The sequence below is a fragment of the Epinephelus moara genome, chromosome 5 (assembly GCF_006386435.1).
Source record: "Epinephelus moara isolate mb chromosome 5, YSFRI_EMoa_1.0, whole genome shotgun sequence".
NCBI lineage: Eukaryota > Metazoa > Chordata > Actinopteri > Perciformes > Serranidae > Epinephelus > Epinephelus moara.
This window is the reverse complement of record NC_065510.1, coordinates 18,440,872-18,452,202: the sequence shown is the minus strand read 5'-3', so window position 1 is coordinate 18,452,202 and position 11,331 is coordinate 18,440,872. Positions and strand designations below refer to the sequence as shown.

Here is an 11,331-nt window from a genome sequence, read left to right as displayed (position 1 = left end):
TTAGGCACAAAAACCACTTGGTTAGGGTCAGGAAAAGATCATGGTGTGGGTTAAAATGAAAAAGAAAGTGACAAACACATAAGCCGTGAGCCTGCTCCGCCTCAAGCCGGTCGCGGCGCACCATACGCCCGCCGCGAGCCGTTCAGCACCGCGGACAACCAGACTAATGGGATGTCGAACCAATAACATGGACCCCTTCCGATTCGGTATTTACTGCTAATGACGTCGCGGGGCTCCTCGGCTTGTCGCACCTCTTAGTGTTGTAAAAATATGTTTGACAGTTTAGGAAAAGTCTCAACTCTGTCTGAGACACACCTTCACATGCGTGACATCTTTTCTGTCTGTACAGATGCAAAAGAAGGGGACATTTCACTGCGCTTTTCATATGGAGACCACATCAGACCAGGTCCAGGTCAAAAACCACTATATTTCAAGAAGCCAATAAACATGGCTGCCTGTGGTTTCTAACTTACCATGTCTATAGTCTACTCCTATGTTCTACGCATTTGTCTTCTCTATGAGAGATATGTCATGTACGGTTTTATATTTAGATGTATTTATTCTTGTGTTTATTGTACTTTTACATCAACATACACATCAGTGAAAGGCTTTTATTTTGAATAAAAAATGTCGCCGGAAGTCGTCATGTGTTTTTGATACTGACAGCTACGCTTACCATACATTAAAAAAAGCTACGCTTACGATACATGCACTATAAACGTCCACTTTCTATTATTATTATTGTACACATAATAATAACTGACAGTAAAAACAAATACTGTTGTCTGTTTTTTTTGTCTGTCACGAACGTGTCTTTCTGGTTACCGGAAATGGCGCTGTTTCCGTTTCCAGGCGCGCCAAAAAGAAAACACGACGCCTAGTGAAGCTTGTGTGTTTATATTTCTGCCATAACCAGATACGTGAGTGAAGTGACTGTTGACATAAAACAACGGTAAAGTAACTGAGTTATAGTCGTTTTACTTACTTACTTCTTTAAGACACTGTATGGTATCTTAAGTCAGTGTTACGGGTAACGTTGCTGCCTAAATTAGCTTCAGCTGTCTTCACCCCTCCCTAGCTACATCCATGTTCAGTAGCTGTCAAGTCATAACTTCCTGCTGTATGTTAGTCTACAGTCTACAGTGGTGGAGGAAATATTCATGTCAGTCACTGTTGAAAATACAATATAATGAAAACTAACTAAGTTTGGGTGCAATATGAAGGTACTTGTATTTCAGTATCTCCATTTTATACTTCTGTGTCTACGTCACTGCATTTCTATGGGAAATATTGTCATTTTACTCTGCTTTTATTTTATATTTATAGGTACTTTGCATAGTAAAATTTAAATAACCTATAATAAAAACACAAAGCACGTTAATGCACCATGACTGTACTGTGCAGTACCCCATAATGTTTAATAAAAACTCTGACTGTTAAGATGTGTAAGAATATATCTGTAGGAATCTATTTATTATTTTATTTTATTATTATTATTTTACATTATATTTTAGGTAGAAAACATACATGGGGGACACCAAGCTAAACCTTATTCAGTCTAACACAGTTGTCTTGAATGGAGGTTGTAGTGTTAATTTTTTGTTTATGCAACTGTATAGTCATTTTGGAGACTGTAAAATGTAGTGCGTTAAACTCAAAAGTTCTCCTTTTTCCCATCATTCTTATATTAAGGATTAGACTAAATAACAGAAACACTTCTACATATAATGCAGTTTTTCCTCAAGTTGACGATGAAAGGACGATCAAGAGTCCCGCTCTGCTGAAGTTTCCTTGAGCAAGTCACTGAGGTGGGGCACTGCACTGTAGCTGACCTCGCTTTGGATGATCAAATGGTGAACAAGCTGCCCTGTGGGTGCAATAAAGTGTCTCGTGTAAGTGGCTGATAAGCACTTGAAGATGAGTAAGTGGGGAGACAGAGTGAAGAAGGTGGAGCAGCTTGCTCAGTCGTTCCATCTGAATCCTCTGGCCACTCCCTACAAGCCTCGACTGTGGCCATGCCAGCCTTCCTCCATCTGGAAGCTCTTCCCTCGTCAGAGTATGGCTATCAGCTTCACTCAGAGCTGCAAAGAGGTAACACTACACTTCAGGTACTGTCACATCAGTCTGCACCTTACATCTTACATCCCAGATAAATAGCTGAAATTTGCACCTTGCATCCCTTAGGCTGTGCATGTTTTTGCACTTGAAAAAGAAAAGGCATCCCTGGGTCAAAGGATCTTCCTGGTTACCAGTTACAGTGAGCTGTGGCACTACTACAGGTAAACATCACTTCTACATGAAAACTTAGACGCATCTACTTTTGTGTGTTTGGAAAAAATGTGACAATGCGCATAGATGGTGATTGTCTCTTGATGTTTTCAGGACTTACACACAGTCCTTGATGCACTGCTACGAGGTGATACCAGAGGGCGCTGTTTGCAAGCTTTACTTTGACTTGGAGTTTCACAAGCCCTCTAATAAAGGAGCCGATGGCAAAGCTATGGTGTCTTCGCTTATCCAGGTAGCACAATGTATCCTGCTGTTTTTTGTTGTTGTTGTTTTTTAAATCGAGCAGCTTGCTTCACGTACAGATAACAATGATTCAGACAGTTACAAAGCCAAAGAAAAATATCCACTTGACATTCAATCTGCAACTAAAAATATAGGAGCAGTGATTACAATAGTACAAAAAAGTCCACCTAGTTCCTGTTTATCTTTCACTCAAATTCCTCCAATTTCAAGCTGCAAGATACTGCCGCAATTAGGGGCTGCCAAATTCTATCAAATCAAGAGGGCTTGTTTGTTAAGGCATAGAGAATCTTCCCTAAATGTGGGGTATTAATTAAGTGTTCCAGCCAAATGTTAGTGGTCAGAAATGTGAACTGTTTTCCTTCCAAGTTGTGAGTATGTTTAGTATTTATAGCTTTAATGAGTGAGTAGTTGTTAAAGTTGCTTCTGAAGACTGGAATCTGTCACATATGGGAGAAACATTTGGATAGATGTTGTGCAGTTTATCTTTTTTCTTCCTTACGTTAAAGGGATGAGAACTAGAGCGGTTTAAGTGAGATTTGACCACCTTTACAGGACTGCCAAACCAAAAAAGTGACCATACTTCATCCTGACTTTGTTTACTGAATTTAAACTTTGATATTGAAACTTCATAAACCTGTGGATGACAATATACTCAACAAACAGTATTTTGACATTTATTGTTTGGTCTTTTTTTTAAGTGAGCAAGTGCACATATGCCATTTTTAGCCCCAAATAGTTCAGTGTGTTCAGTGTTTTGGTTTTTGATTAATAACTCTGGATTGGTTATGAGTTCACAATTAGCCTTTTGGCAATAGATTGAGCTCAATAAATGCTTGTATTTGATATATATATATATATATATATATATATGTATATAACTCATTTTAGCCAAAAATGTCACTTGCGTCCCTCTGGTTCTTTCCCTTTTGATACACAGTATATTTACCTGTATGTGTTTTGTGTGTTGACAGTATGTCTGTGACAAGCTGATGGAAGTTTATGGGATTAAATGCTCCGCAAAAAATGTCCTCAACCTCGACTCCAGCACAGAAGAGAAGTTCAGCCGACATCTCATCTTCAGTCTCCCAAATGCAGCTTTCAAAGACAACATACACGTGGGTATGTTAAGTGTCGCATGGAGGCAACTATTTTTAATCATATGTTACTTTAGTTAATATATTCTGTCTTTTTTTAGGCAGGTTTATTCATACAATTCTTCAGCCAGTCCTGAGCACCCTAAAACGTTGCCAGAATGTTGGGATGAATTCAGCGGCAGAAAGCGTCGAAACACGGTTTGTTTGTCAGGTCTGTCAAAATAAGTATTTAAATTTCTTTGCTGTCATGACTTTGTGTAATGTTTTCTCAATGATGTATTTACAACAGAACACATGCTGATTCAGCAAAGGCAGGTGAGACACTTGAGAGTCCACAGGCCAAGAGGCGCAAGCAGGAAGAGAAAGACCTCAGTTTCCTCCAGGTGAAAAACAAGGATGGCCAAGACTGTCTATTTGTTGATCTTGGTAAGAGAAATTTTTTGTTTGTCCTTTTTAACCTTATGTCAGTCATGGTTAAAGTCTTATCTTGATATATTCAGCATCTCTCTTGCACATCAATTTTTGTATGTACCTATGAATATATACTTATGGTTATATTTCACAAAAACAGGTGTTTACACTAAGAACAGAAATTTCCGGCTTTACAAGTCATCAAAAGTGGGAAAGAACGCTGCGTTCACAGTGGCAGATGACAACAAGTTTATTGACAAACCTCAGAAGGGAATGTCTGCGGAGGAAAGCGTGTTCTTGGCTTCTTTAGTCTGTAACGTGAGGTACAGCACCTTTAACTGCCTTTACCTTTTAGTATTCTATGGGCTGAAAGTGTTACCTTCATCAAGCCACAGCATCAGAGCTTATTTCTGTGTATGTTTAGTTTCACAGGTCAGAAAATTCTGACGTCCAATGCCCCAGAGACGAAGGAATCCAAAACCTCGAAGCCTCACTGTCAGCAGGGATCAGCCACAAATCCAGGTAACACTGAGCTAACAACAGAGGCTGCTCTGTGTGCGCACACACATAGTGTATTATGTAATCAGTAGGTGTATCAGTGTTTTAACTTTATATTTCAGTTTTACATTTTTCTCATTCATCACTGGCAGATACACTTTCTGGCTGCCTGTCGTCCCCTCATCAGGAAGTGGACAACTTTGTACTGACTCTGGTTAAAAAGGACGGCGTACATGGAAGTAAGTGTTGGGCTGATTAAAAATGCTTTGGTGAACGAGGATTCACTTTCAAAACATTTGCATGTCTAGTTTGGGACCTAGGACTTATTTTTATTGCCATTATCGATTATGCTGCTGATTATTTTCTTGATTAATCGATTTATTGTTTGGTCTATAAAACATACTTGCCGACCTGGGAGACTCCCGTTTTTATCACCCTTGTCCGGTTTTCTCCCAGTGCCACAATTTTCATGTATTTCCACGATTTATGACAAATGTTTACATCTTTTGAGTTTTTCATTATCATACTTTGTGTCTGGCAATGCACAGCATTAAAGCCTGATGATTAAAAGCCTACTGTTTCCTCCCCGTTGGCACTTCTGTCTCCCTCCTGTTTGTTGACCTGTGCCAACTTTTTTGGCACATGTTGCAGGCGTCAAATTCAGAATTGTGTATATTTTATATTTTACCAAAAAATTTTTTTAGCAGTTTGAACATTACATATCTTGTCTTTGTACTCATTTGAATATAGGTCAGTAAAGATTTGCAAGTTATTGTATTCTGTTTTTAATTACATTTCACACAGTGTCCCAGTTTTTTGGGATTGGGGTTGCCTATTTAAAAAGAACATGAAATACGGGCAAAAGTATTGTGCTTTTTAATTTTTTGGTTTCATATCACCTATTAATAGCATATAGTATGTTAACGTGTCTGTGTTTAAACCATCCTTTGTCAGAGTGCACTATGCAAAGACTGATCGCAGCTGTTTGTATCATTAATGTCAGGACTGTACCTTGTGTTCACTTCACAGGCATCAGACGGTGGAACTACTTTGAAGCCGAACAACTTCTCGTCTACGACATTGCAAAATACCGCTGGTGTGAAAATGTGGAGAGGTTTCATAAAAGCAACAACATCATGTACGTATGTTTGATATCTTGTTAACTGTCTGTAAGTGCGCTCCACTTCCCCTCTGACTTGGTCTTATCCTCCTCTGCAGGATTGTTGTGGACCTCAAAGAGGAAGCGTGGTACCAGAAGTGTCATGATCCTGAATGCAAGAACTTTAGGTCCTCAAGTAAGTTATGATCCTAAACGCTGCCATTTAGACTTTCCTATATAAAAAAAAAGTTAGGTCACATGATTTTTCTGTAGGGTCATAAAGTAAATGACAATAGAAACACAGCTAATGTGAGATAAACATTTCTAATATTACAGGTTACCCACTGCCACAGGAGATCTGCGTCAGCTACATCATGGCACTGGTTAGTTTGCTTTCCTTCAGCTAGCATCCTGACTGACTGAGCTAAATATGCCAGATAATCCAGTTTGTCCTCTGTTTAGGCTCAAAGATGATGGTGCATGATCATGTCATGTGTTCATTAACAGGATGAGGAAGACCAGGCTTACTTAATGGATGATGCTGGTAACATTGAACTCAGCCAGACATCAAACCAGGCCCCACAGAGCACACGGGAGGAATCAGCTGAGGTGTGGGGAGACAAACAGGATGACCAGGACCTTTTAGAGAGCCTAGATGACTTTGAACAAAACAACGAAGATATCTCTGATCAGCTTCTTCTCAAATGTATGGCGGATTTTGACTCCAAGTAGAAGGTGAGTTTATTTTGTACAAGAGCTGCAATTATTTTTATTATCAGTTAATTGGTATGTCAATACAATGTCAGAAAATAGCGACAACTAGCCCTATTTAATTTCCCAGAGCACAAGGCGATGTCTTTTATCTGACCAATAATTTATTATTTAAAAAAAGCATAAAATTCTCACATTTAATAAGCATGAAACCAAAAAAAAGTTTGAGAAAAGAAAATGACAGAAATCAGAAAATGATTATTCGATGATTAAAACAGTTGCCAATTAATTTTCAGTCAGCTTATCAATTAATTGACCGATTGTTCCAGCTCTATTTTGCACCAGCTGGGCAGCATCAAAGATACTTTTAACACTTTATGTCCTCTTATTTAGCATTTATAAGCAGTATAACATGTAATGAATGAGTTAAAACAGTGGTTCCCAACTGGTGGGTCACAGGTCCAATCTGAAATGACCACAGGTGAGTCATGAATGTGTCAAGTTTGTCAAAACACTTTAATTTTTAAGTACAGCGAATTTAAAATAAAAGCATGTGCTGGGCTTTTATTCTGAAGTGTCATTTCCTGCAGTAGAGTGAGTGAATAACGGACAGTTACTTAAGACAGCAAACTAGCTCGATGACACGGCCAAATGCAAGTATGACCCTGAATATATTAAACTTTGTGGAAATCTGGACCAGTTGGGAACCACTGGTTTATAACACTATAATGTAGTTGTAATTATTTGTCAACACTTTTAACTCCTCTTGTATGTGGAGGTGTTAAACAGATAATGAATAACAATTTAGTAAAATACAAATACTTTAATAAACACTTAAAATATCTTCATGGCTGCGTAGAAGTACAATATAGTGTGTTATAAACCCTTTGTGAACTTTTAAATGGTGCATATAAATGAGGAACACGGTGACCTCAAGCTACAGTTGGTAACTTTTAAGAATTTACCAACTTACCATTTACCAAAAGTGTCACGCCTCCTCTTCCTTCTGCTTCTATTAAGGTCATTAGAAGTGCCACAAGGAAGTAGAGGCCAAGGAGTGTGATTTTTTTTTTTTTCACAGATTATCTGTCTCTTTTAATGCTTTGTGAATAGTGTCAGCTTCAGCAAATAAAAGGTACCAACTGTACGCAACTAAAACAGGTTCCTAGCTACCAAAACATTTAGAAATCATGGATCTATCAATGTTATTTTTCCCATTAAGAAAGCCAAAAATTAAACACCACAGTTTTTGAATAAAACCTTTATTTTGTACAGTTGACAATCAACATACTATACTTAAAACTTCAGCACAAAACTGCACCTTTGCCCTTTTCATACCATAAGATTCTTTGAAAAAATAAAATAAAGAAAAGTATGGCTTGAACTGCCAAGGAGGCCTTGACGTGACTTAAATGTGTGTGAAGATCATAATTTACTCAAAACATCTGAATTCACAACAAAATCTTTTGTCAAACAACTGAAATGTTGCTCCGTTTTACACCCGAAAATAAGTGTAATGTGAAATGCTGACAATGATGTGGAAATAATTTTGAAAAACGTGCTTCTTTAAATGAACCGTGATATCAGTGTTCCAAATATTTACACCGATCAGTGAAGTGCGTTACACAAATGGCAGTGTGCAGCGTTATCCTGCAACCTGTGGCACTGAAATGAGAAAATCTAAAAGGAAGGAATCGCATGTAGAATATAATAACATTCAGTTTTTCCCCATGCAGAGTTCAAAGAAAACAAAAAAACAACAACCATAAAAGGCACATAAAGTCTATCAAGCAACATGATTCCCAAAAGGCCATTAACTCTTAATTGTGCACGCAGGAAGGTTCATCAGTCCTTCAGCATCGAGAGACATGGGAATGCAGGGAATTACAACCACAGAGCATCAGGCACAATACTCTGCATACAAATAGACTTTTCAGCAGATACACTATTTACAGATTTAATGATTACATTAAATACCAACTTAAATAGATGGAGCTTTAAAATTAAATAGTCTGGTATAAATAGTCACTTTAAAAGCAGGTTTGTAGGAATTTTTCTGCAGCTCCAAAGATTATAAAAACTGGCAGAAATGTTTTCAGATCTTTGCAACTGTGAAGTAGTCGGACTTAATGGCAGTTTAAGGCATGAGCGAGTCACATTTCCCCTTTGTGTTTTTCAATTACATGCTCTTAGATTGTACAGTAACACGGTGACATACTCTGAACTCAATAGCCAGTGGTTGCAGGGAAAATTTAGTGGTACGATTACGAGATGAAGCGGGGACAATACAGACTTCTGAGAGTCATTATCTCAGATTGTCACTGGCAGACAAATCGAGTTTAATCCCCGACAACTATTTGGTTCTGACTGTGAGCTCTAAATGGATGTCACCTTGCCGACAGTACTCCTCAATCCCAATTTACATCTTAATTTTGGCATAGAGTTCATCAATTTCCCCTCTGAAGCGGCTCCGGAGCTCAGCTCTCTTGGCCTTCAGAGTGGGTGTCAGCAGGCCGTTCTGGACAGAAAACAGCTCAGGATGTAACGCAATGTCTCTCACCTGCAGAGACAAAAGAGCAGAAGCAAAGTGAGTGACAGAAAGGGATAATTTTAAAATAGAGTTGCAATTTACAACTATTTTTCATTTTAATATACATTTATTTGCAGATTATTTTATCCAAAAAATAATGTTTTTTAAGTATCTAAAAACAGTAAAAAAAAAAAAAAGTTGCACAATTTTTTTTAAAGCCCAAGGTGTTGTCTTTCAATTGCCTATTTGTCCAATCAACAGTTCAAACCCCCCAAAAATTCAGTTCTCTATCCAATTCTGAAAAAGAAAAGCCGCACATTCTTAAACTTTAAGATTCGTTAAGATGTAAAAATTACATTTTTGCTTGACAAATGCCTTTAAACACCTACTTGGTTATAAACAGCTGCAGTCAATCAATTAAATTGATCATCTAATTATTTCAGCCCTAGTTTCAATATGAGAGATAATAATGAATCAAATGCAGCAGAACAGAAAATACTGAACTTGAAGGTATTTTGATAAAAGTCAATCACCTGCTCAAAGGACTTGAGTCCTGCTTCCTTGCCCAGCCTCAAGATGTCCTCCAGAATGGCATTTTTCACATCCTTAAAACGGTCAGAAAAAATGTTAGGATCATAGAATGTACATGAGAAATGCAGGTAGCTTCCGGCCGGGTCTGAATAGCAAAGCCACTGTCAGGCCCTGATCACACAGAAGACATTTTACAGGCGCACAGTCCTACTGTTAATCGAATGCTGCTAGTAAAAAATGCTTGCTGTGCCATTTTATTGCTGCCAGGCAATCACGTCCCAACACTAACCTTCCACTGTAAATAATCTACCGTTTATTTTTATTTCTTTTATTTCACAGTAATTAGTAACTAATTCCTAAAATGGACATCAGAGGGTGCTTGCTGTAGCTCTGGTTGAGGGTGAAAGGCTGTCAGCAACTAGTTTGTTGGTAGGGTTGGGACTCTTTAGGATTTTAACGATTCCGATTCCTTACCGATTCCTTCTTAACGATCCGATTCCTTAACGATTCCTTCTTAACGATCCGATTCCTTAACGATTCCTACATTATATTCGTTATACTTGCTATACTTAAACACGTATTTAATAAACACAAATGCAATCATACAAATACAAAAACTTTATTCTAACTGTTGCACAGTACAATTAGATGAAAATACACATTTGTGTGTGGTGTGTATTTCAGATTTAGAGCTTGTATCATCTCCCTGAGAATATATAACAACAAAAAGTGATTCTCTGATTTCTACAGTAATACTGTTACCTCAAATTAACCACAGCAATGTAATAAAAAATATTTATATGCATTCATGCTTAGGCAATGTAATGCTGGAAGTCTCGGACCTCCCGCCGCCCGCCTTGATTAAACACTGAAAATAAAATAAAAGAGGGAGACAAGTTTTCCTATTTTATCTTATTTTGTTATATTTCTCCCTCTCCCCTCGCTGGAAGCGGACCTCCCGCCGCTCGCTCCCATCTCAAACACGGGAACTTTCTGTCACTCACTTTGCTTTTGCTCTTTTGTCTTCTTCTCCGCTGAGCACCCACGGCGCACGCCCGGCCTGTTAAATAGCTTGTATCCATAACAACTGTGTGACACAAACTCAGTGCTTTAGTAATTAAATAATGTCGGGCTCGGTTGGGTTCGGACAGAAATATACGGCCCGTGCCGCACTCTAATGGAAATGCACGTGACGTTTTTGTTTTTTTGTTTTTTTTTACAATCTAGGAACTGTTACTCCAAATGTGATGGAACCGGTTCCGGAACCGGAACTTTGGACCCGGTTCCAAAAAAGAACCGGATCCGGATCCCAACTGGGCACAGAGAAACGGATAGCTGTGTGGGTATATGAGATCCTAAAGCAGAAGGTGATCATGGGGAGTATCACCAGCTGATCCAGGAGCTTCACCTCGATTATGGCCGTTTCCAGGCATATTTTAGGATGTCTCAGGGGCAGTTTGACAGCCTGCAAACCGCTACCACCAGTTTCTCCTCCATTGTTTACCAACTGTAAACTTCTTGTCATGACCTCGACCGCCACAGACGGCCCACCTCTCAAATCATCCAATTGGACAATGGAGAAAAGAGATGATGAAAAAAGAGATGGCATGGAGCGCCTTTCTGCTCTGAGTTGAAGTATTTTTTCAACTCCAGGTGATCAGAGCACTCCAGCAAAAACACCAGGCTCCTAGAACACAGAAACGCAAGGCTCGTCGCAACGTAAAAAACGCGAGCAATTACAAATAGCCGCCTCCAGCTGCTAAATCACTTTCTGTGTGATCAGGGCCTAATAGTGCCTTAAACCATCCGTTTTTAGAGAGAGACCGAAAGAGAAGGTGTTGGAGGACTGTTGTACGCTGTGTTTCTTTAAGTTATTAATAACTTAACATGACTTGGAACATCACTAATATTTGGGCTGCTGTAAT

At 38.7% G+C, this 11,331-nt stretch overlaps 2 protein-coding genes across 5 annotated transcripts in view; one reads left to right on the top strand and one right to left on the bottom strand.

Annotated features, from left to right (window-relative positions):
• Positions 1-41: 41 nt before the first annotated feature.
• Positions 42-11,331, top strand: primpol (primase and polymerase (DNA-directed)). Of its 2 annotated transcripts, none has more exons than XM_050044602.1 (15): positions 42-920; positions 1,734-2,091; positions 2,185-2,279; positions 2,383-2,521; positions 3,504-3,651; positions 3,728-3,824; positions 3,916-4,052; positions 4,198-4,360; positions 4,462-4,559; positions 4,688-4,774; positions 5,565-5,673; positions 5,754-5,830; positions 5,971-6,017; positions 6,142-6,369; positions 10,634-11,331. In XM_050044602.1, exons 2-14 carry the CDS (start codon positions 1,918-1,920, stop codon positions 6,364-6,366), a joined length of 1,596 nt encoding a protein of 531 aa, XP_049900559.1. In that variant the 5' UTR covers positions 42-920; positions 1,734-1,917; the 3' UTR covers positions 6,367-6,369; positions 10,634-11,331. The 2 variants fall into 2 exon arrangements, with proteins under 2 accessions (XP_049900559.1, XP_049900558.1); XM_050044601.1 differs by having other exon boundaries at positions 42-952.
• acsl1a (acyl-CoA synthetase long chain family member 1a) overlaps positions 7,592-11,331 on the bottom strand; it is a 29,688-nt gene continuing 25,948 nt past the window's right edge. For all 3 annotated transcript variants that reach the window (XM_050044598.1, XM_050044597.1, XM_050044596.1), the window contains exons 20-21: positions 9,409-9,480; positions 7,592-8,905 (exon numbers count right to left, since the gene is read on the bottom strand). In XM_050044598.1, the coding sequence (XP_049900555.1) occupies positions 8,765-8,905; positions 9,409-9,480 (213 nt within the window). In that variant the 3' untranslated portion in view covers positions 7,592-8,764. The remainder of the gene's footprint in view (positions 8,906-9,408; positions 9,481-11,331) is intronic.

Excerpts from the sequence above, each read along its gene's own strand:
- primpol (XM_050044602.1), top strand. The coding sequence starts at position 1,918 with ATGAGTAAGTGGGGAGACAGAGTGAAGAAGGTGGAGCAGCTTGCTCAG. Across the intron at positions 4,053-4,197 it reads CTGTCTATTTGTTGATCTTG|GTGTTTACACTAAGAACAGA; the intron begins GTAAGAGAAATT and ends TCACAAAAACAG. Across the intron at positions 4,560-4,687 it reads GGGATCAGCCACAAATCCAG|ATACACTTTCTGGCTGCCTG; the intron begins GTAACACTGAGC and ends CATCACTGGCAG.